Raw genomic sequence first — 23,481 nt, 5'->3', positions numbered from 1 at the left:
CATTATTATTACATATTGTCAATGACTGCTTTTCTCTTTGATGCCACATTTAACTGTATAGTGTCACAGTTGTTTTCTCCAAGCCATTTGGCCTGAGCTGTGGAAAAGGCTGTACTTTTTATTGACAAATTAAACCAAAATGCTGTTAATTTTTATTTTTAGCAGCAACAAAAATTATGCTTAGACTAAATGCATAGTACCTAGGATTTGGAAATTGAATGCTATATGATGGTTATTCTAGAGCTAATACGTGACTGTTGAGTTGATAAATGTTGAAAAAATGAATCAGAAGTACTTGAATCTTATGTTGAATTAACCTGTAGATAAGAGGTTTAGTGATGATGTGTATTTCATATGAACAGGAAATACTTTGAAGGTCACCAAGGAGGAGAATATCTGTTTTTCCTCTGCAGGAACAATCTTGGACTGCTGAGGTTTGGTATACCAGTTATACACTACTGTGTTTTCTTCTACAGAGGGAAAGGATACTGTTAGGATTGCTAAACGAAGCATAGAATAGGTAAAACTATGGTTTTATATGAAGATAATTTTCTAATATTAGTGGGAGCTTTACTTAAATCTTACACTGAATGGTTTCTTATTCAGCAAGTAGGAAAACACAATGCTAATTACCACTCCGAACCTTGCTTTGGCAAATATGCTATGTTGTTTACTCAAGGAATTTTAAAACTTGTTGCCAATTTCTTATTGCTGTGTTGCTTCTCTCATTTCTTTCAAACATAGTCTACATTAGTTGCACCATCTAACCGGATGAAGGACAAATAATGTGCAGTTTTAAACTTCTGTATTTATGCCAGATAAGATTCTGTCCTTATGATAATGTTCAGTATAAGAGGTACTAAGTGAACCTAGTGATTCTAGCAAATGAAACGTGAATGGTATTATGTTCCCTGAAAATTTATTTGCTGAATTGCCGAAGTCATGCTTTTCAAGAACTTTGTAAACTTAAAAACACTTTAAAGAAATATTCTGGATTCACAATAGTGGAGAGCTAATGCCTTTTTCTCAAAATAAATAAATAAATAAATACATTGGCTACTGTTATATGTCAGCATTTGCCAACAGTTTCCGGAGGAGATGCCAGTTTGGAGTGGAAACTAAGAAATGGATTGAGCAAAGCACTTTATCCTGTTCTTGGCTTAAAGCACATGAATAATCCCATTGACTACCCACGTGTGCTTTACTGGGACTGCTCACATAGTGAAAGCTAGGCACGTGTTTAAATAACTTGCTTATTTGGGGTCTCACTGCATGATGTCTCCTGGCAGAGTCTTGATTTTCTTATGGCAGCCATCATATGACCTGCGTGCAGGGAATGCAGCGTTGTCTGCACCAGCCACACAGTCCAAAGCAAAAGGATATTTCTCCATCCACCCCCGGCTGGCCCTGCACTTCTCTGGCAACTAGTTATTTATCTGCTGCCAATTGTGCTCTAGAGTTTTTGGCACTCAATCACTCCAAGTTGCTGCTCATGCAAGTATTGAATTGCCTTTGGAAAGCATAGAGTAGTCTTTTTCTTGTTTAAGACTGTATATGTGGTTGTTAAAACATGGAAAAAAATGGATTGTCATCATAGCTTTCTGCATTTTGGTCAAAGTGTGGTGTCTGTAACATTGTCAGTAGTCCCACTAAAGTCGACAGAGATGCTAGCAGGGGAGAGGAACTGTACTGAAGAACCGGCTCAATATTCAGGGGCCAAAAGGAGTGTTTTCATCTCTTGAATATCTAATGGATGCAGTGTTCTTTATTTGAGAACTTCTGTGTGCAGCTCACCAATGGAAATTGAGCTTTTTCAGAACGTGGAGAGGGAGAAATTAAATGCTGGGATAGAATCTTCTTCAGCTGGATGTTTCCCAACCATTAACTTTGCTTCGATCCAAAAACCCACTCGCAAAACAGTACAGCTGCAGGTTAAACATACATTTTGGTAAGTTTTCCACCTCCACCTCTTCGTGCACATCACCGAGGGTGCCGTGGTTTTCCCTGTGCTCAGTGAGGGGCTGTGGCTCCCTGGAGGGCCGGTCCCAGGCAAAGGTCACCCTGGTGTTGGTCTCCAGTGCACTCTCTCTACTTGTTTTCTCCAGAAAGATAATCTCCTCAGCAAGGTAGCAGATCTAGAGACTGTATATAAGAGCTGTACAAGCTGTTGGAGAGAGCTGCATTTGCAGCAGACAGCAGTTCTTGATGGGCCCAGCAGGCCCAGCGCTGTGGTTGGTCATCAGCAGGTAATCAACCTGGATCTCAGGCTCTGAGTTTGCTTTGTGCTTTTTGGGGCTGGCAAGCCATTTGGCCTTTGCTAACAGCTTCACCAGAGAAGCCTAGGAAACTCCAAACAAAAAGCTGCTAATGGGAACTGAAAGGTGAAATGAAATCATGAGCTCAGTAATCCTGGCTGGCAAAGAGCACTGTTATCTTCAGAAACATTTGTCAAAGAATATTCTTAAATGCATAATCATTTTAAGCAGAGCCCTTTTTCGCTGGAGATGTGTTTGGGAGAGTGAATGGGATAACATGTAATTTGAGCCAGATGCAAAACAGTATGAGTAGAATTTTTTTTTTCCCTGGAAGCTTGACTGCTTGCGTAAACTGCACAGGGGCCCTGAAGTCTTATTGTAACAAGCTGTAACTTCATGCGTGAGGTAGGAAAGCAAGTATTATTTTCACAGGCTGTTAGTGTTTATACCTTGAATATGCTTAAGAGAGTGTTGAAAATGCTGTAGATCCAGGATCATAAGAATTATTAGATCCAAACACTGATGAGGTAAAATTTATACTGTTTCAGAAGCATATTGTTTTAACAGGCTTTCAGTTAGCTAATAAGTACTTACGGATTATGTAGCAGGTTTATTTCCAAGAAATTCTCATTAATTTTCAGTGGAAAACTCAAATCCACAAAAATATGTATGAATGCATTGTAAAATCTGAATAGTTGGATTCATGCCCTGTGTGTAAATAAAATATTTAATAAGCATTTTCCTCACCTAAAGCACTGATCTGAAAAGCAAGGACCTGAGTCTCGAGCACTGATACAGCTTTCTTGTATGGTTCTGGGAAATCACTTAGCATCTCTCTTTCTACAAACCAGAACCCATACTGTTCCTCTGCCTGGGAGAGGTGAAGGGGAGGCAGAGGAGTGATTGCGAAACGAGAATCTCCCAACAACAGTCAGAGCATACAGTTTGGTTTTGATAAATGCAATCTGGAGTCATTGCGCATACATCTAATAACTGCTGATTCGTAAGAGTCAATTTATGAAGCTTCAACAAAAGCACATTTCTTTAGACAGAACTGTAGTATATTTCTAGCTGGAATGTGATGTTGATTTGTTTCATATCTGCATGTTTTATCCCTTAGATAAACTGTAGCAAGTGAACATGTTCAGTTTCTCAAATCAAAGACAGGTTAAAGATGCATCCAAATACAATATCCTGCTTTGGAAGGGACTCACAAGGATCATCATGTCCAACTTCTGGCTCCATGGAGAACCACCCCCAAAAAATCAAACCCTGTATCTGAGAGTGTTGTGCAGTGTCTGTTGTCTTGAACTCTGGCAGCTTGGGACCATGACCACTGCCCAACCTGACCCTCCCTGACACTTTTGTGCCTTTCCTTTGAGTCCTATTGCCGGTCACCAGTGAGAAGTGCAAAGATCTTTGTACCACACAGTAAAAAGATTTGAAGCTAGACTATTGTATTATAATGTTGAAAAATTTTTCACGCTCTTCTGATTCCACAAAATTGATTTAGAAACCTTTCGTGGATTGACCTTCTACACTTATGCAATTGCTGAGAAGGTTTTCATTCAACAGTATCAGTGTTCACTTAGTTCCTCTTTCAAGTCTGGGGAATTTTTTTGTTTATGGGCAATATCAAGTTTTTCATGACATCTATTAGTCATGTACTAGTAAAGGCTTTTACACTGGAAACTAGGGGAAACAACTGCTTACAAAGATATTTTAAAATTCATAGACTAAAGGCAAACCAATGAGGCACTCATCTTGGTGAGTGTGATAACTTTTATTGACATCAATGGGATGAGATTTAAGTATGGAGGAAAGAAAACAAGAAAGGATTAAACTTGTTCTTTGATCGTTTCTTCTTCTCTCCATATTGTCATTAGTAGTGGGACTGGGTCTATGAGGAGTTTGTATAATGTGCTTAGGAGTGATTAGAGGTTGAATTTAAACCCTTTTTGGGACATATATGGATTGTAATGCTAATTAGGCAAATTTTGAAATGTTTTCTCAGCTCAAAAATCATCTAATTGTGTGTGTGTGTATCTTTTTTAATTAAAAATAATCTCCACACTGCTAATAGTAATATAATGAATAACTTTCCTTAATTTTTTTTTAAGTTATGAAACTTATTAACTCTCCTCATGGAAATTCCAAGGCACTGAATATTAAATGAAACGCACAGGCTGGTTCAACTATTAACTCTTATTTTTCTGCACCTGAACTCGAGATAATTGATTTTCTTTCTCTGTTCAGCACTTTCAGACCATGTTAAAGACCAAGCTGAATGTCCTAACTCTTCGGAAAGAGCCTCTCCCGACAGTGATCTTTCACGAACCAGAAGCCATCGAGCTGTGCACCACAACACCCCTCATGAAGACCCGGGCTCACACTGGATGCAAGGTACTCGGGAGTAGAAACTTAAGGAACTAGACCACTGTGGAATTGTTGCATGTATGTGAGAGGAATAGAAAGAGCTCAGTGTAACCAGCATGTTCATTGTCCTGGAAACCCCACTGATGACCACTGTGTGGGTTAACTACCACAGGTTTGTTAATAAAAGATGTTAGAGGGGTGTGGCAATTGAGGCATGACTCCATTGCTAGTGCAGGAGGAAAACCCTTTATTGTACTTGCTTACAACCTTTTATATCTGCGTAACATCCCCTTGGTCAAGTGTCCCAAGGTGTTTTGTTAGTCAAGGTGGGGGGTTAGTCTTAGTTTTCCCACATCTCCCCCTTCTTTATTAGTTTGAACAACAAGCACTTGGTTGATCGCCTTATTAATCATGGCTCTAAGGCACGATATAATACAAGGATCTAAAACCTATTGATGTTTTCTCCAGAAAACGTTATCAGTGATGGCACGCGGATTGTTTATCTTGAGAAATAATATTAACTCAAACAGCAATCTCAGTAATCTGAGAACATGTCTTGTGACTAAACTTCCACACTAAAACCCAAACTCACTGTTGTTACAATCACACCCAAAGGTAGTCTCCAAACAGTACAAAACTTCTATGCAGTAATAATGAAATCACTTTAAATACAAACCAGATAAATTTGTTTAGCTCCACTTCGCCCTCGAGAATTACAATGCCTCCCCTCATTTTGACAAAGTTGTGTAAACCTTGAAACCACCCATCAAACTAATCCCATGAGGTTTCGACATGTAGCTTATTTTGGGCTCAGAAGCAGATATACTTCCAAAGTTACTGAGCTGCTAAGGGAAAAGAACAAGCTGACTGGGTGTAAGATGCCCTGAGGTAGTTGGCGCATTGCTTGACGCTGGTTACTGGTTGCAGTATAACTGCACCAAGCACCACAGTCTGTTTGCCTCGGTAAGCCTTCTCCGTAGAAGTGACTCGGCTTTTGCTGCTGACGCCACCGGTTCCCACCGATCCTGTTCGAGGGGGGTGGTGTCTTGGCCCGTGGCGTTGGCGAGTGTATTCTCTATCGCCTTTTGTTGTGCAGATTCTCTCCAAAAGCCCATCCACATCGTGTACTGGGCACTTGTCAAAGTCAATGGTGCCAAGGTCCTGCAATCACGAGGACAAAGAGTGTAACTTTTCAAAACAGAGCCTAACAGATTACTGGTATAGGTAAAGCAGAGCCCGAATCCCCCTCCCGCTCTGCACAAATCTGGTTCCTCCTTCGGACTCACTGGTCCGGGCTCTAAAGGGTCACTGTCCTTGTAATAGAGTCCAACAGATTCATCGCAGCCGTTTGCAGCGGTCCCCTCCACAGGAGGAGCGCTGGGCTCCATGAGTGGAGTGGATTCCGCATGTTTTTTCAGCGACTCAAAAACCGATCTCCAGGGCCCCAAAAGGTCTTCAGCCACAGGGTCAGAGCGCGTAGCTGCGTCCCACAGCCTCACTCCCGTTTTCTCCCACGTCTCTGTGTCGTAGATCATAGCCTCATCTACTCCTACGTTACGAGAGACCCACACCAAAAGTCGCCTTAAATCAAAACCTTCCACTGTAGCGCGGTGCTTCTGCAAAATCACTTCCATTATTTTGCAAACCGCCTCCTGTTCCTTTGTTACGCTCGATCCCACTTGTTCCCCGTTGCTCACCTCCGTCCTGCAGAAGTGACTGCGGCTGTGCAGCCTGGTCCCGCTTCCTTTCAGCAGGTTTTGGGTGCCGCCTCCTTCCAGTGGCCCTGATTCCCGCTTCCTTTCAGCAGGTTTTGGGTCCCGCTTCCTTTCAGCGGCCCTAGTCCCGATTGCTGCCAGTCAGCCTGACAGCCGATTCTCTCCCGAGGCTGACCCTGACACAGGGTCGTTGTTCGGCCGCCATTTGTGGCAACTGAGGCACGGACTCCGTTGCTAGTGCAGGACGAAGACCCTTCATTGTACGTGCTTACAACCTTTTATACCCGCGTAACAGCCCCTTGGTCACGTGTCCCAAGGTGTTAGTCGAGGTGGCGGGTCAGTCTTTGTTTTCCCGCAGAGGGGTTCTAACAGAAATTCTGGGCTTATGTTAAAAAGGAAGTTGAGTTGTGTGGCACAGTACAAATTGTGGAGAATTTCTGACAGCCTCTAAGGAACATCACTCCTTGTAGACACAGTTATTGCTTTCTGCAAGTGCTAGCATTGCAATGGGAGATGAAGGGTCCAGTGCTGTGTATTTGCATATGAAGGGCTCTACCGTTGCTCTACTATCAGATGTATAAATCTACTGAAACAGAGTTGTAGATTAAAACTTAAGGTTGACTATTGAAAAAAAAAAAGGGTATGTGGGGGGTGGTGGGGGTGGTGTGGGTTGTTAGATCTTGATTCGGTTAAGCAACAAGATGAATTTGTCCACTTACATCAAAGCATATCAGAAGAAACTCTGCTTCTTTAAAGTTTAACAGCTTAGGAGCTCTCAGTGCATTCTTCTGTAGAAAAAAATCCATATAAAAGTAGCAAACAAATCTACTCCATGTGCATCTTTCATTGGAGCTGTCTCACTTGATGGCAGAGCTTGCCTTGCCTCCCACAGCCACAAGCAGCCTGAGCCAGGCTCCAGCGTGGCGTGTGCTGCCCTTTGGGCCTTGGCAGCCAAACTAGCTTTGTCTGGCTCAGAAGTTGGTTGTGTGGGGAAACTACACACTCTTGAGGGTCTCCAAACATAGAGCATGAGCCTCCTTTGCTCTGTAAAGCATCAGCTGTGGAAAAGCTGTTTCCTGATGCTACACGTGCTTGGTAAGGCCAAAGTGCATAATCACCTGTCACGTGTGTGTGCGCACGTATCCATGTACACTTCTTCTGAGCAGTCTTCTTGTTGGGGGATCTGATGGGACAGAGATGGAGTTGGAAAAGGTTGCGTCCTGGTGAGATCCGCAGCTTTCCTGGCACGCAGTGCCCATGGCATGAGGTGTGGGTGTGCTCTAAAGGGCTGTGCTGTGGCACCTCCAGGTCTGGTGCTCCTTAGCAAAGATTCCTGTTGGGAAGTGTCATTTTTATTTGACTTTTTCCCTGCTACAATAGCTAAGAAATGAGACCATTGCTAGATATTGAAGCAGTGCTGCCCTTTGCTGACGCAGTGGAACACAGGTCAAGTGACTCTAATATACTTTGCGTGGTAGGTAGCTTGTGGCATTTGCTCTTCCTCGGTGATGCCTTTTGTCCTTTATGTTGACATCTAATGAATTTTTAGAGAATATTAGCTATCATAAAAACATTTCACAAAGTATCTGGCTTTCACCCCTACTGAGAGAGAGTTCAGACATAATAATGCTTTCTGAAATCAGTTTACCTCTGCGAATGTGTGCAGAATTTAAATGAGTCCTTTTATTTAACCTACAGTCCTTCAACTGAAAAGGCAGATTGCAGAGAGATGTTGAACCCCTCAGTGAGGAAAATCTCATTCTATATTTAGAGATCTTTGTTATTTATTCATTTATTTTTCTTGCAATGTAACATAGTAGTGATGACTAGGGAACATCTGCTGCCACAATGCTCCCGTTTTCCTGTATGTACGGTTTTTCCTTTCCCCCTTCCTCTGTAGCCAGTGCGCTCTTGTCTATGCCAGAGCCTTACCATGTGGTTTTGGGGACATGGCCAGCCTCCCTTCAGACAATTCAACAGTTGTGATTTTCAGTACTTTCCCTGGGAAAATGATTCTGTATGTGTGTCATTCCTATGGCTAAGAAATCCCCCATAGTCGTTAACTGAAGTGCGCCAATTTTACCTAGTCTCTCTAGCCACAATCTTTTTTTTTTTTCCCTTTTTCTTTCCACTGACTAAATGTATTCTTCTCTAAGGGAACTTACATCCTCCAGCTGTTTCTAGATAATTACCCTTTCTCTCCTCTTTTACCTCTGATTATTAGTTCCTTGCTGAGTGATGCGATAATAGTATTGCCATAACAAAGCCAACATTTTATAATGAGTTTTTGCTCTGTAGGGTCTGATCCATCACAGTTGTTCCAGGCATAAGTGGGGGAGATGCTGGGGTGTCTATGGTACCATCAAGCCTTCATGATTTGGAGACCTGGGCTTTTCAGGCAAGAGAACAGTATCCAGTTTTTACTTTCTTTCATGAGTTATGGTCTTTTGATCCTTAATCATTTTATTCCTCTTGACTGAAATTCCTCCAATTTTTCTATGTAATCCCATTAATGAGATAGCATCATTCTTCTGACAGAGGCTCCAGGCATCTCATTTTATTGCACTGCTTTAACATAAGCCTCAGCTGGCACCATCATGTTATGGGAACTTGACACATGCAATTGCCTTGCTGTTCAGAGGTCTGGACATTGGTTTTCTTATGCGATTGCTCTTTTCCTTGTCCTTTCACCACAAGACAAGTTTCTCTTTTCTATTTCATTCAGTGTTAGCTTCTGAATCCCAAAGAAACAAAACTTTTCTGCTCAGATCCAATCTCATTCTGTAATTGGATGTGATGGCTTTAAGAATAGCGGAGAAATAGCTTGCTTTAACTAATCCACGTGGAACGCCCACATAATCTGTAAAGTTAAATAACTGAAGAATTTCATAGAGTCTGCTTCTCTTTCATCCACATTTCCAATTCTGATGCAATTTCAGTGCCATTGTGTTTCTTGAAATATATTTTTTTTTCTTAGAGCAGAAGGCTTCAGGCTTGCACCTCCTGTCACTGCACGCCCACACCTGCCTGCCTGGGCTGGCTGCACTGTCACTGTTCCCACCCCACAAGACTCATTGGAACGATTTCACCAGACAAGGGAGAGCAGATATTGTTTGCATTGATTTGCAGTGCAAGGCTGTAGGCATGCATGTTTCAGAGCTTGTGGTTCTGAGTGCTCGTTCAGACAGCAGTTGACTCGAAGGCTGCTGTTCCCAGGGGGCATCTTCTTGCCCTCCTTGCCACACCAGTTGTGTCTGCAAATGGGGAGTGACAGCCCCACACTCAGCTGTTGCACTGCTGCAGCTCCACTGAGCAGACAGCCTAAAACAGAGCAGGATTTCTGGGTTCAATAAAGCACTTAGACCCTTGTGGGGGGTTGTCTGCTTTCGCTAGAAGTCACGGTGTATGTTAGGTGAAAGGCAGGTCTTGTACCCCGGAGGAGCTGCAGCCAAGCTCCTGTGTTCTGCCTGCCTCTTCCCTGCAACGGACATGGGGTTTGTGAATACTGGAGTACTGAGCATCATGGGCAGGAGCTGGTCTGAAGAATGAAAAATCCAAACTGGCTTATTGTAAACTTGTACGTAGCAAGTCTCAGCTTAAGCTGAACCACCTTGTGCTGCAGAAGGACAAAAAACAGTATGAACATCTTTTATTCTTCCCAGCTGGGGCACGTTTTCAATCACAGGCTCCAAATTTGCTCTTATTTAAAAATGTTTTTATATACAGATGTGAGTGCTGATTAGATGGGCATGAATATGTGTCTGTCCTTGTTCAGGTCCTAAGGATTTTCATTTGACTGTGATTGTCTGACTTGTAGGTCTTTCATGTCGAACGTGATGTGCTCTTGTGTTGCATCTGGAAACTTCCTCTTGCCTTATCGCAGCACTAAGTACCTCCAGATGGAAACTGAAAATCTGGAACACCTCCAGAAAATAAGCCACTGTCTGCTCAGAAATGTGTTCTTTCTCTGTGCCTTTTAACAGATTTTGTTTAAGTTCTGTGTGTTGTACTCTTCTTTAACGTCCTTATCAGCTTACACTGATTCTAATGTTTCTTGATTTCTGTCCCTTTCAGCTGTGGTGGTGGTGTGAAGGGAACTGCCTCAATGACTCCTCCTTTACTGCTGTAGCTTTTCCAGGCACTGCTGTATTAATGTAAAAGGACAGAGGTTAAAAACACTGCCTCCGATTTTTGAAGTGGTGTCATAGTTTTTTTTCGTTTTCTGATATTAGAAGGCTCTTCGAAGTGAAATCAGTGCTGAATGATCAGTAGCTAGCTGTAACCCACCTGGATGATATGATTTTATTTCTCCAGTTTCCACCAGTAGATAAGCTTTTCTCAGCAGATGGGAGGCTGACATGAGAAACATAAACGATGCAAATAATTACATTGTTAAGAGGATGTTTTTATTAAATTACAAACTGTCTATTCATGATGTGGTGTTTGCAGACATGATACTCATTGCTTGCCTGTCTTACTGGGTTTGGTTGGTGAGGTTATTCATTCGAGCTTTGAGGAAGGGATGCGGTTGAAATTTCTGTAGTGGTATATCTTAGGTTAAGACTGACTAACGTCTTGTTAGGGTGATATTGGTGTTTTAAAATCAAATCTTGCAGATATTGATAGAGGTTTTTTTTTTTTAAAGAAATATAAGCATTAATAGAAATAAATGGAATTTGGACTTTGGGAATAGCTTAATCTTTTTGCTCACAAGGCAAAAAAAAAAAAAAAAAAAGGTTCCTGTGCTAATCTTGCTGTGGGCTGGTGACTACAGTGGGTTTTATCTGTGTCTGTGTAGCAGGAAGGGGCTGCAGCCAGGAGCTGGGTTCCCTGCAGCAGCTTCGGCTAGCAGCTAGCACCATGGAGTTTCCTGTGGAGTTCCTGGCTGCTGTCCTCCCTGCCTGGCCGTCCCTCGTGGGCAGATTCTGCTTCCCTTTTGTGTCTCTGCCTTTCCCGTTTTTGTTCTTGTCCCTGAAGTAACTTTCACTGCGGGAGGCATTGTGGGCCCTACTAATAAATCTCTCTGTGTGTAAAACTGCCTCAGCATGCCCCAAGCAATAGGATTTACACCAGAGTAGCAGGGACTGGTAAGTAGTCTGTGAGGTAAAAATTCACATTGCAGGATGAATAGCAAGCAATATTGATAGCAATCTGATTATGTTCCATAAAAATACAGTGTTTCTCATTGGGATACTTACTAAGTAAATAAAACTTTGTCTTAAAATTGCCCATCTAGGCCTGTCTCTGATGCCTTGTGTAAGAGAGTAATTTAGGAATAATGTCCGCATGGACATTGCTGCCTGTTTTTTGCTTTCCTACCTTATTAATTTTGATCGCAAGGGCCTTGCAGCACGGCTGTCTCTTACCACATTGTAAAATAACCCAGTTCTACTCTACCCTAGATGCCACTGTAGTAAATTTATTAATACTGTTGTTGCTTTTATTTGTCATTGCAGTTTTAAAACTTGAATACTTTGTTTCATTTAGATCTGCCTTTCTCAAGCCATTTTCCCAGCATTTCTGTTCTATGGAATCTCTGCCACTTGTGTCCTATCTTAATCATCTGAGCTAAATACATCATTGCTTTAAATTTCAGGAATCAGCTGGTTCAGCATGCTCCTCATTTCCTGGTGCCCCCCTCAGCTTTCAGGAAATCCCCCAGCTGAGGAACCATCCCCCCAGGTGGCAACCCCAGCCTCATGCATCTTCCTCTTTGTTGCTTCCCAAACTCTATATTTTTGCTCTGGCTAGTCAAAAGAGTAGGTAGATGGTTCCCATCTGATTTACTTCACTGAGCGTAGGTTGTGTTTTGTTTCTTGATAATGAATCAATTAACATTAATACAAAGAATCTCTCTCATTTCAGTACCCATAGATCTTTACTGTTAATATCACGCTATTGGCTCAGAAGGGCCGAAAATGTGCCTCAAGGCTTCCTAAGACAGGGAAATCCAGAAGATACAAATCGATGGCTAACAATCTAGTGTTTTATTTAAATTACTGTGGAGGATTTAAATACCCTGATCCTCTAAAACATTTATTGCTATTTTGGCTACTCAAACCATAGCTGGTTGGAAGCTGCACATATTCCTAAAACCACCTCACTTTATTCTAATAAAATTTAATAAAAATGATTATCTGCAGTTACTGCATGGTCAGGAATCATTGCCTTGAGTGCAGCCCTGTCCAGTTGTAAATGCAAGTCCAGCTAGCTGGCTGGTCTTCATTACCAGTTTGTAAGCCCGCAACATTAAGATGGACATTGACTTTAATAAAGATACAAATTAAACAAGTGAAAAAAAGCTAAACTGTACCATCACTCACTCTCCAGCTTACTGTTTTCCACCATATTTAATGTGAATGTGAAGTAAGGGCTTGTTACAGTCTTGCTTCATTAAAGGCCTTCTGTTGTTATCCTTAAGCATTACATATTTTGTACTGTAAAGAGGGAGCTTTATTCTATCAGTCTGTCTTGTTTTTCTGCTGCTTTCTCCCCTCATTAAATGAGGCAAAAAGATGCATATGAACTCTTGCGTGGGGCAGATGTTAATAGGTTCAGTATATTTAGATGCAGTGCTCTTTGGTGAGAGATGAAGAGGGTTTTAATGATGTGTTTTCCAGAAGTTGAGTTCATCAAATAAACTGATGCCACAGCAAGGATACCATATGAAGTATTTTGTTTACTTTGTCTTCATGTAGTGTTACATAAATAAAAAAAAAAAAAAATGATTATAACTGAAGTTATGGAAAAGTGAAGTGCTTGCAGAGGCCTTTCATATGACTGTATCCCAGAGTGCTTCATGAGGATTTGTCCAAGTCCTGTTCTTAGAAATGGAGAGTTGCATGTTATGCTTTCTTTCTTTCTCAAGGCATGACCAAATGGCAAGGTCCTGTCCTGCACTTCTAAAGTGAACAGCAGCTTTGCTGTGGGCTCCATTGTGAGTGTGCTGGGATGCACCCTGAAGTGTAGCCATGCAGAACGGGAACCACTTTCGCACAGCACAGTACTGGCTCTCAGTGCTGAGCTTTGGAGAAGAGCTCTCTTGCATATGATTTTATTTATTTCATGCATGGAAAGTCCATTTGCGTCAATGAGGATTGATGCTTTAAGTGAGTGCAGAAGAGCTAATAGAAATATGAAGGGTAGATGCAAGCAGAGAACGTTAAAGTGTCATAATGCTTCATTTCCTGTAGTCCAGGAGTCCTCGGCGGAGAATATTGATGGACTAAAGCATTTATTAAATCTTAATCTGTGCCTGCTTTAAATAGGACCTTCTGCGATGTTTAGTTTTGCTGTGTTGGATGTGTTTTGGCATAATTTTATTTGCTTACTGGTAAAGTGGCATTGTAAGATTAATATATTCTGAGAGCAGTCTAAGTTATGTCCTGTCAGATATGGTAGTGGTATTTTTTTCATAACATTTGCACCAGTGACATTTTTCAAGCCATGGTTCAAGTAAAGGGCATCTTGTTATTTGGGAAGTTCTCATATCCAATCTGAAAACGGTCTTGTATTTCACAGTCAAGTTCATGTTACTGATTTAATAACCTTTGGAGGAAATAGTATGTGGCTGTTTTCTGTGTATGATGGAGTAACTTTGCTCTGAATAAATGCATGCTAATTAAAGGAAAACAGTTTCCACTTTTTTCTGCTTTCTTTTGCATTTTCATTGAGAAGGTGACTCTTGAAACCACTTTGAGGAGTTCTACAAAACGTATATGAAAGTAACCCTGGGACAGCACTATTGATAGGGAGAACAGGAGGATTTCTGGGAGCTGCCCTGTGTGCTGGTGGGCAGTGCAGGATTGGAGGTGGTGTGGATGTCTGGTTCCCATGGGAGTTGCTTCAAGGAGGGAACTCAAGGCTTTTGCTGGGTGAATTGTGAGGAAAGTTGGGGAGTGAGCTGGGTTTTGTAGAGTTTGATGAACATGGCTGTGTACACGTGCTCCTGGGAGGACAAGAGGGTGGTGTCCTCTATGCCTCGGGCAGAGAAGGAAGGCTTTCAATTGCCATGGACTGTGCAAATGATGTCCTTACTGTTAGCATGCTGGGATTTCCTCAGCCCGTTCTCAGAGCAATGCCCAGGGTCTCTGGCTTTGCACACAGAATGACCTGTTTCCAGCACTGCTTTGGTCTGCATGAAGAAATAGGAGCAGATATGTCACACCACAGTGAGAGCACATTCATTCAGATAAGCCAGACTAAACAATAAAATATGTTGAAAAACGCAGGGAAATAAAGTCACAGCATCCATTAGAAACTATGCTTTACTCCTCCTGTTGGTACATGCAGTGTATCGCTTGCACAACCACTGCATACTTTGTGTATAGTTTTACGTCCTTAGTGTTGCCTCTGCAGCAGATGCAGTGAGTTCCAGTAAAGAAAATGAGTAACAGTGCATAATGTGCAGCCTGGGAAAAGTGTTGGTAACACAAACAGAAATCCCTTTGGCTGGAGTTGACTGCTTCCTATGCCTTCAGATCTTTAGTGGCGTTAGTTGACTTTGATTTAACAAAAGCTTGAATTGGAGATCATCAGCCCTTAATTTTGTTAGCAAATTCTATTTATCAGCAGAAGTAGGCTAAATTCAACCTGATAATGCAAAACAAGACACTTAACAGTTTGTATTTCAATTAGGTATGGAAGCGATAGTGACTGGTATTCAAAGAGCACGGTATAAAACGCTGGCATATAGAACTTGAAAATACTTCTTGTGACTTGGTTGAGAATGAGCACCAGCTATTCCCAAATTTCAGCCTTGCTTGTAAACGCTGCTGGAAAACTTGTGCGGTAACAAGGAGACCAGTCACTGTGCTGGTGAATGCTCAGAGCTCTTTAGTATGTATAATTTGTATTTCTGTAGGATTTCTCACCCAGAAAGATCCCAAACCACTTTCTAAAATGGCTCTGTTCTCCCCTGCTGTTTAGCTGCCGTTCCCGGCCAGCAGCCTTGTTTGCAGGGGTCAGATCAGCTTTACAGCACTAGGGAAACTGAAAAAGGTGCTGAAAACTAAAATGCATAGTTTTGTTGAACAGTATTGTATTGAAACAAGGTAATATAAAAGAATATATATCAATGAAATTCCTTCAGTGCATGAAATCCCATTAAATACTTTCATGTCTTGAAACCCAGATGTGTTTCTTGTCAATTCTAGAAATCACAGTTCTTAAGGTACTTAGAGCTGTTGCCTAATCATGGCTGTCTTCTTAGAGGAGAGAATACCAGAATACTGTTTCCTCAAAGTTTATTTAACTATTTAAAAGCAACTTAATCTGTCTGTTGCTGGAAATCTTTAAATTTTGGAATTCTAAATTTCCTCCTTTAGGAAATCTTCCATTACATGGCTGTATAATGTCACACACTGTGTGCCAGTAAAGGAGAAAGTTCCACCTTGCGCAGTCTAGTATGAAGCCAAGATAGCACTACGAAGTGTAGGGCAATGGTAAGGTCCTAGATAGTTGTGGTTTTTCTTACAGTATTTGTTTCTTATGCTACAGAAAACATTGTGCTCATCACAGTTACTCAGGCAAGGCCTTCTTGTCATAGGAGCTAATTGCTTCCATAATCATTAAGGTTCAAATATTTAAGACCTAATAGCTTTTGACATACAAAAATTAAAATGAGATTGAAATTTATTATAGTGGTTATGCTGAGCAGATGCTGCAGTCAGCGTCGATTGTTTTGTTCTGCTGTGTCCTTGGGAAATGTTTCCGTGGTGGTTCGGCTGCTCCAGTGGGAGGAAGGAGCTGTAATCTGTGTGATGCTGCTGCGGTGACTGGCGAGCACAGGGAAGCTGGTGCTTCTCAATGGTGGTCAGGGCATGCTGTGAGCTGGCTTTTGGGAGCAGGCATCCTCCTTCATAGCATGTGAAGCTATTCTTTAACTAAAGCCAAGACCTTCTGGTTCAGTGGCTGTTTCTGCCTTGTATCATTGCTGCGCGCATCTCCCCAGTCGGCAGCATGGAGTAGGCTGGAAGTGGTGGTGGCAGACCTTTTTAAGCAGTGGTTTTTGCAACAAAGACGTGTGTGGTTATTCTGTGGAAATATTCTGTGTGGCTCTTCCTCTGAAGCTGTGCATATTTTTTTATTTGATTTCCATTAGAATACTGCAAAATTTGTATTTGGTGCTGAGTACCCACCACTCACACTCGTTTGTGGCTGCGTGATTCTTCTCAAGAATTTATAATCTCTCCTTACAGCTGTGCTATGGCCAAAGGCACCTGGTTTTATTTTGGTGCTGATTCTATGTGCTCAAAGCTTCCCACTGAATCAAATAACAATGGCAAACAAGGAGGCTGAAATTGGATTATAGAGCCATTCCTCCCTTGATGAGGTACTGCTGACCTTGTTTATAGATGCACAGGCTGCAGGAATGTAGATTAATGTTGCAATAAAAAAAATCACGTAATCAGAGAAGAGAATGTCCTTTGTGTGCCACCTCTGCTTTTGTTGGTCTTGGGAGTAATTGCATATCCTATTGCAGTATAGCCTGCAATGCAAAATGATGTATAAAGATGACGGCCGCTCCAAAAGTAGTGCCTCCTATTTTATTATATTAGCCCACAACGTCGGAGGCAGATGTTGGTAGTATAGCAGTAGAGGTTGAACCTTCCATTACTTTTTGTTGCCGTGTGATAGATGGCAGCAGAGGGGCAGACTGACAGAATGCTATCTGACATGAAAGTGTATATGAGGCAAAGGTGTGTAATTTAATTGAATTCCTCTGTGCAGAAAAAATTACACTCATTGACATTCTTTGATGTTTGCTGAATGTTTCTGGAGACCAAACAGTGGAAGTTAGCATGGTGAGGTGGTGGGTGGTGTTTTATAGTGGTGGTGACAGCAATGTGAAAGACAAGCCATGTTCCATATGGCTGTGCAGATTGTTATGAGTGCAGCATGTAGGCTTTTGGCATACTGGTGAAAATGCACAGCTAATGGTGGTGACTATGCTGAAAAATAGTGTTTTTTAGAGAATTTGCTCTATCAAACAGTGTTATTGTGCTCTTTGGTTTTGTTGTAGTTTCCATGGAAATAAATAGGAGGCACTACTTTTGTAGTAACCTATGTATATTAGCTTGAAAGAGGAAGGAAAATTTTCCGTTCCTGGGGATGGACATCAGTGTCTGAGAGTAATAATATATATATATTCTTGTCTCATAAAGGATTTGCATATTTAGTTAAATGCTTAGAACATTAACTATCCTTACAGTATAATTCTGGGCAGTTTTAAGGCTTGATAAATGTTACCTCTTGCTGATTGCAGTCTACTGTTAGTATTAGACTCCAGGTTTGTGGTAAGGCTGACAAGGCAGACATCCTCGTGGGGGTCTGTTATAGACCGCCTAACCAGGATGAAGAGACAGATGAGGCGTTCTATAAACAGCTGGCTGAAGTTGCGCGATCGCTGGCCCTTGTCCTCATGGGGGACTTCAATTTCCCTGATATATGCTGGGAATACAAGAGGGTGCAGAAGAAGCAGTCTAGGAGGTTTCTAGAGTGTATGGAAGATAACTTCCTCCTGCAGCTGGTGAGAGAACCCACCAGGGGAGGTGCTCTGCTAGACCTGCTGTTTACAAACAGGGAAGGTCTGGTGGGAGATGTGGAAGTTGGGGGCTGCCTTGGACAGAGCAACCATGAAATGGTAGAGTTCTCAATTCCTGATGGAACCAGAAGAGGGGACAGCAAAACGGCTACCTTGGACTTTCGGAGGGCAGACTTTGAATTGTTCAGGAGACTGGTAGGGAGTGTCCCTTGGGATTCGGTCCTGGAGGGTAAAGGGGTCCAGGAAGGCTGGTTGCTCCTCAAGAAGGAAGTCCTGAAGGCGCAGGAACAGGCTGTCCCCCTGAGCCACAAGATCAGCCGGCGGGGAAGGAGACCGGCGTGGATGAACGAGGAGCTTTTCCTGAGGCTCCAGGAGAAAAAGAGAATCTACCTCCTGTGGAAGAAGGGACAGGCAACTCGGAAAGAGTACAAAGAGGTTGTCAGGATGTGCAAGGAGAAAATTAGAAAGGCAAAGGCCCAGCTCGAACTAAGCTTGGCTGCTGGGATTAAAGGGAACAAGAAATGCTTCTACAAATATATTAACAGTAAGAGGAGGACCAAGGAGGATCTCCATTCTTTGCTGGACGCAGCTGGGAATGTAGCCACTGAGGACAATGAAAAGGCTGAGGTTCTCAATGCCTTTTTTACGTCTGTCTTTGAGGACAACTGGTCTGGCTTTTAGAGCACTGTACTCTCTGACCTGAAAGTCTCAGATGGGGAGCGAAACAAACCCCCCATGATTCAGGAGGAAATGGTCAGAGACCTACTACTCCACCTGGACTGCCACAAGTCCATGGGGCCGGATGAGATCCACCCGAGAGTACTGAGGGAGCTGGCGGAGGAGATAGCCAAGCCGCTTTCCATCATCTATGGGCGTTCCTGGTCAACTGGAGAGGTCCCAGAAGACTGGAGGCTTGCCAGTGTGACTCCCATCTACAAGAAGGGTCGTAAGGAGGATCTGGGGAACTACAGGCCTGTCAGCCTGACCTCAGTGCCAGGGAAGGTTATGGAGCAGGTTGTCCTGAGGGAGAACATGCGACATTTGCAGGACAACTGGGGGATCAGGCCCAGCCAGCATGGGTTTGTGAAGGGCAGGTCCTGCTTGACCAACCTGATCTCCTTCTATGATCGAGTGACCCGTCTGGTGGATGAGGGAAAGGCTGTTGATGTGGTCTACCTAAACTTCAGCAAAGCCTTTGACACTGTCTCCCACAGTATTCTCCTGGAGAAACTGGCAGCCCATGGCTTGGACAGGTGCACTCTTTTTGCTGGGTAAGGAGCTGGCTGGAGGGCCGGGCCCAGAGAGTGGTGGTGAATGGAGTTAAATCCAGCTGGCAACCGGTCACGAGTGGTGTTTGCCAGGGGTCGGTGCTGGGGTCTGTCCTCTTCAATATCTTTATTGATGACCTGGATGAGGGCATTGAGAGCACCCTCAGTAAGTTTGCAGACGACACTAAGCTGGGAGGAAGTGTCGATCTGCCTGGGGGTAGAGAGGCCCTCCAGAGAGATCTGGACAGGCTGGATTTCTGGGCTGAAGCCAATGGTATGAGGTTCAACAAGACCAAGTGCCGGGTCCTGCACTTTGGCCGCAACAACCCCAGGCAACGCTACAGGCTTGGGGCAGAGTGGCTGGATGGTTGTGTGGAGGAAAGGGACCTGGGGGTATTGGTCAATGCTCGGCTGAGTATTAGCCAGCAGTGTGCCCAGGTGGCCAAGAGGGCCAACGGCATCCTGGCTTGTATCAGGAACAATGTTGCCAGTAGGAGTAGGGAAGTCATTGTCCCTCTGTACTCAGCCCTGGTGAGGCCGCACCTCGAGTACTGTGTCCAGTTTTGGGCCCCTCACTGCAAGAAAGACATTGAGGCCCTGGAGCGTGTTCAGAGGAGGGCGACGAAGCTGGTGAGGGGTCTGGAGCACAGGCCTTATGAGGAGCGGCTGAGGGAGCTGGGATTGTTCAGTCTGGAGAAGAGGAGGCTCAGGAGAGACCTTATCGCTCTCTATAACTACCTGAAGGGAGGTTGTAGTGAGCTGGGGGTCAGCCTCCTCTCTCTCGTAACTAGTGACAGGACTAACGGTAATGGCCTCAAGTTGCACCAGGGTAGATTTAGGCTGGACATTAGAAAACACTGCTTTTCTGAAAGAGTGGTCAGGCGCTGGAATGGGCTGCCCAGGGAGGTGGTTGAGTCACCGTCCCTGGAGATGTTCAAGAAACATTTAGATATAGTGTTGAGAGACATGGTTTAGTGGGGTTATTGGTGGTAGGTGGATGGTTGGACTAGATGATCTTGTAGGTCTTTTCCAACCTAGCTGATTCTATGATTCTAAGTAAGCACAATTTCTTCTCTGAAATTCAAGCTTGTGTAGGAATAACAAGTGCAACAGAGGCATGATTTCTCCCCCACCCCTTCTTCTTTAAAATTTATTAGTCTCCTTTCTAAAAGTCTACAGCCTGGTTTGGAAAGTCTGTAAGTAATAGTGTCCATACACAAACATTTTAAGTAGAAGAAAATTATTTAAAATTAAATGAGCAAATTTTGAAATGAGAGTAAGTTGCAAATGTTTGCTAAATAATTCATAAAATTAATTGAACTGTTTGTTAAGGACTAGTCATTTGGTGGGATTTTTTTAAATTCTCGGGGACTTGTTTATTTTAGCGTGTGTATGTTCTTGTGCTTTTTTCCCCATCAGCAATGTACTTTTTGGTAGCAGATAGAAAACAAGAGGGGGGAAAAACAAGTTTCAAGTCAGAAGCAGACTTAAATTAGCATCTCTGAGGTCAGAGGAAGATCTGTGTAAAGATTGATATAGCTGAATATGAAACTGGGAGGGGAGATAAGGAAGAAAAGCTGAAATAAGGTAAGATAATATCTGTCTCATGATTATTTTGAGAATGTTCTTGAAGGTGACTCTAGGTATTCTCTGGGACAGGATGGGCAGAAACTAAACTGTTTCTAATTCGTTATAGGGGTTGCTTCTTTGACTAAATTACCAGTAGGCTAGGAGTAATTCCAGTGTGCTGATACATTCAACACATACTTGCAAACTGTATCATAATGTAGTTTGCTCAGCTATTTCTGACCACACTGGTGAGAATCACCATGAGATGCAGTTTTTTGAGTTGGTTTTGCTGTGGTATAAGCTGGTGTACTTCCTCTGACTTGTTTGCTATGCCAAGTTATATCAGCCAAAATTTGGGCTTTAGCTTGGCATATGGCTTGGAATTCCTAATGATTGAAAGCAGATCATTAACAGACGTTAATTAAATCAAAGTAATTGAGTACAGGATATGTGAACCAGAGCTGTTTGTCATTAGTTATTAGCTTCAAGTGTTAAAAATATTAGATAATTCTTGAAAGGCTTTCTGTTACATGGAGCAACTTGTTTGTGATTTAAGGGGAGTGTTTTCACCCTGCGGCTTTGCCTGGAGTTGCATTTAAAGGCCTTTACACGGGGGCAAACAGATTATGTGATTCGGCATTCCCAGGTGGGAATATCTGATATCTACCTAATAAATGTCTAACACTGAGGTCTTGCACGACTGCATGCTCTCGTGCATACTTGCATAAGGATACGAAATAAATGCTAGCAAAGCAAATGCGCTGGGATTTCTGTCGCCTTGATTTGCTCATCAGGTGTAGCTGTGTTGACTTTCCAGATTGTGAGTGTGGTAGATATTACAGGCGAGTGAGCTCGAGTTTAAATAAATAAAGTAGGAATTGAGTGAACAGGCCTAGGTATGGGACTCTTGCTTGTCTCCCCAGGCTACCCGGCCAGGATGGGGCTACCCCAGGCCATACAGCAGCTGCTGGAGGGCCTGCCTGAGGGTCATGCAGGTTGGCCATGGTTTTCTCAGCTTTTCTGCAGGTTTTGTGCTTGTGATAGCTTAAATAAGTTATCAGTAAAAAAGCTGTCATGGGCCTTGCTGTGCCCCCAGGAAAGTACGGAAGGACTGTTCTCAGGGGGCCTTGGTGTGGTGGGCAGAGGCTGTAGCAGCATGCCTTTCCCTTAGGTCCACCTTACTGGCCCTTGTGGATGGAGCTTGCGTGTAAGTTGAAATTGGATATCAGTAACTTGTGCCTGTTTGAAATACTCTCATCCAGAGATTATGCAATGGGAATTAAATTCCTGTCATTTCAGACAAAAGACTTTCAGCTTATAAGTCCTCCTTTGTGACACCAAAGGACTCATATTGTGAAAGTCTACTGTGAAACCAGAGGAGAGAAGGAACGTAGCCCCTGGACTTTGTCGCAGGAGCCTCGTGAACAATTGTGAGGCGCTCTTGCTGTCTCTTTACATTTGTCAGCCTGGCCTCATTTTCCAGTGGAGTCATCGTTTGTTTCAGTGCTGGGGATGAGAGAAGAGCAGCAAGGTAGGAGCAGGCTTGTGATGGATAGTCAAGAGCCCTTCTTGACAGCCACACCATGAGGCAAACATCCAAGGGAGGTGCATCTGTCAATTAAATACTAAAATACTACTTTGTGATACATTTCATAATATTATTTTTATTTCAGTTAGCTCCTCAATGAAGTAATGAATTTTAGTTTGGAATGAGACACAGATTGTGATTGCAGACATCCTTCTGTAATTTCCCCCTCTTTGACTCCCTAGGTTCTGTCTTTGCTCTTTGTTATCAATTACTTTTATGTCAGTATGAGTTCAAGAGGTTACAAAAGTGCATGATGTTTCTCACATTGTAGCAGCTTTCTGCATGCCAACCCTTTTGCCCTTTTGACTACATGGAGAACTATAAATGTGTCACGCAGGAAGATTTAAATGAGTACTGCTAAGGTCCTAGACACTCATTCCAGAGTTGCAATTTCTTAAGAGATGTCTGAGCTTTACCTTACATGCAGCTATCGCAGTCAAGCTGACTGAAATCCTGCTAATTATTTTGGAGACATTTTTGTGTGACATGTCTTGAGAAGAGAGTCTGAGCATCTGTGAAACAGATGAAGTGAAAATTCCTCTGGCTTCTATCAGCAAACATAAGCAGGTGGAGCACATCCAAGTTTCTGCAGCAGAGGGAGGGACTTCAGAAAACACAATGGTTTGCAGCACAGGGGGAAAATTGAAAAAAAAAAAATTACTTAGATATCTTAATTTGGTGATGCTAGATCATATAAGGCCAGTCCAGGAACAACAGCTTCATTTCAAGAGCTATTGTAACTTGATTGTCTGGTTCATATAGGAAATGTACAGGGCACTGTAGACTCTTCAAGATACAAAGACCTGAATCTAGAGCTGTACGTTGTAAATAGGAATAATTGCTGGGTTTGAAGGGTGTTACAGTGTTAACACTTTTTGCCTATAAAGAGTCACCAAGGTAATCTTTCAAATACCTTTCTGCATCATTCTACAAAAAGCAGTATTCCTGAGGATGAAAAGGTTTCTATATTATAAGGCAAAACGCAGGCATTATATATGAAAAGTATGCTCTGGTGCCCAGTAAAGGAAATGTGTGTGTGGTAAGAAGATGTTTTTGCTGCCTGGGGTGAAAGGCCAGCTCGCATCAATTAGCAGTTTATGCATATGCAATATTATAGAAATAATTTTTACTGAGCAGGTCTCAAAGCCTCTTAGTGTCATAAACT

General features: G+C 42.7%; 1 protein-coding gene across 1 annotated transcript in view; it reads left to right on the top strand.

The window, feature by feature from the left end:
* PID1 (phosphotyrosine interaction domain containing 1) overlaps nucleotides 4,486-23,481 on the top strand; it is a 52,720-nt gene continuing 33,724 nt past the window's right edge. Inside the window, exon 1 of the mRNA XM_021396105.1 lies at nucleotides 4,486-4,658. Within this exon, the coding sequence (XP_021251780.1) occupies nucleotides 4,524-4,658 (135 nt within the window). The 5' untranslated portion in view covers nucleotides 4,486-4,523. The remainder of the gene's footprint in view (nucleotides 4,659-23,481) is intronic.

The sequence above is a fragment of the Numida meleagris genome, chromosome 4, assembly GCF_002078875.1.
Source record: "Numida meleagris isolate 19003 breed g44 Domestic line chromosome 4, NumMel1.0, whole genome shotgun sequence".
In the NCBI taxonomy this organism is placed as follows: Eukaryota; Metazoa; Chordata; class Aves; order Galliformes; family Numididae; genus Numida; species Numida meleagris.
Note: the sequence above shows the minus strand (reverse complement) of the source record. Positions and strands in the feature narration are given on the sequence as shown.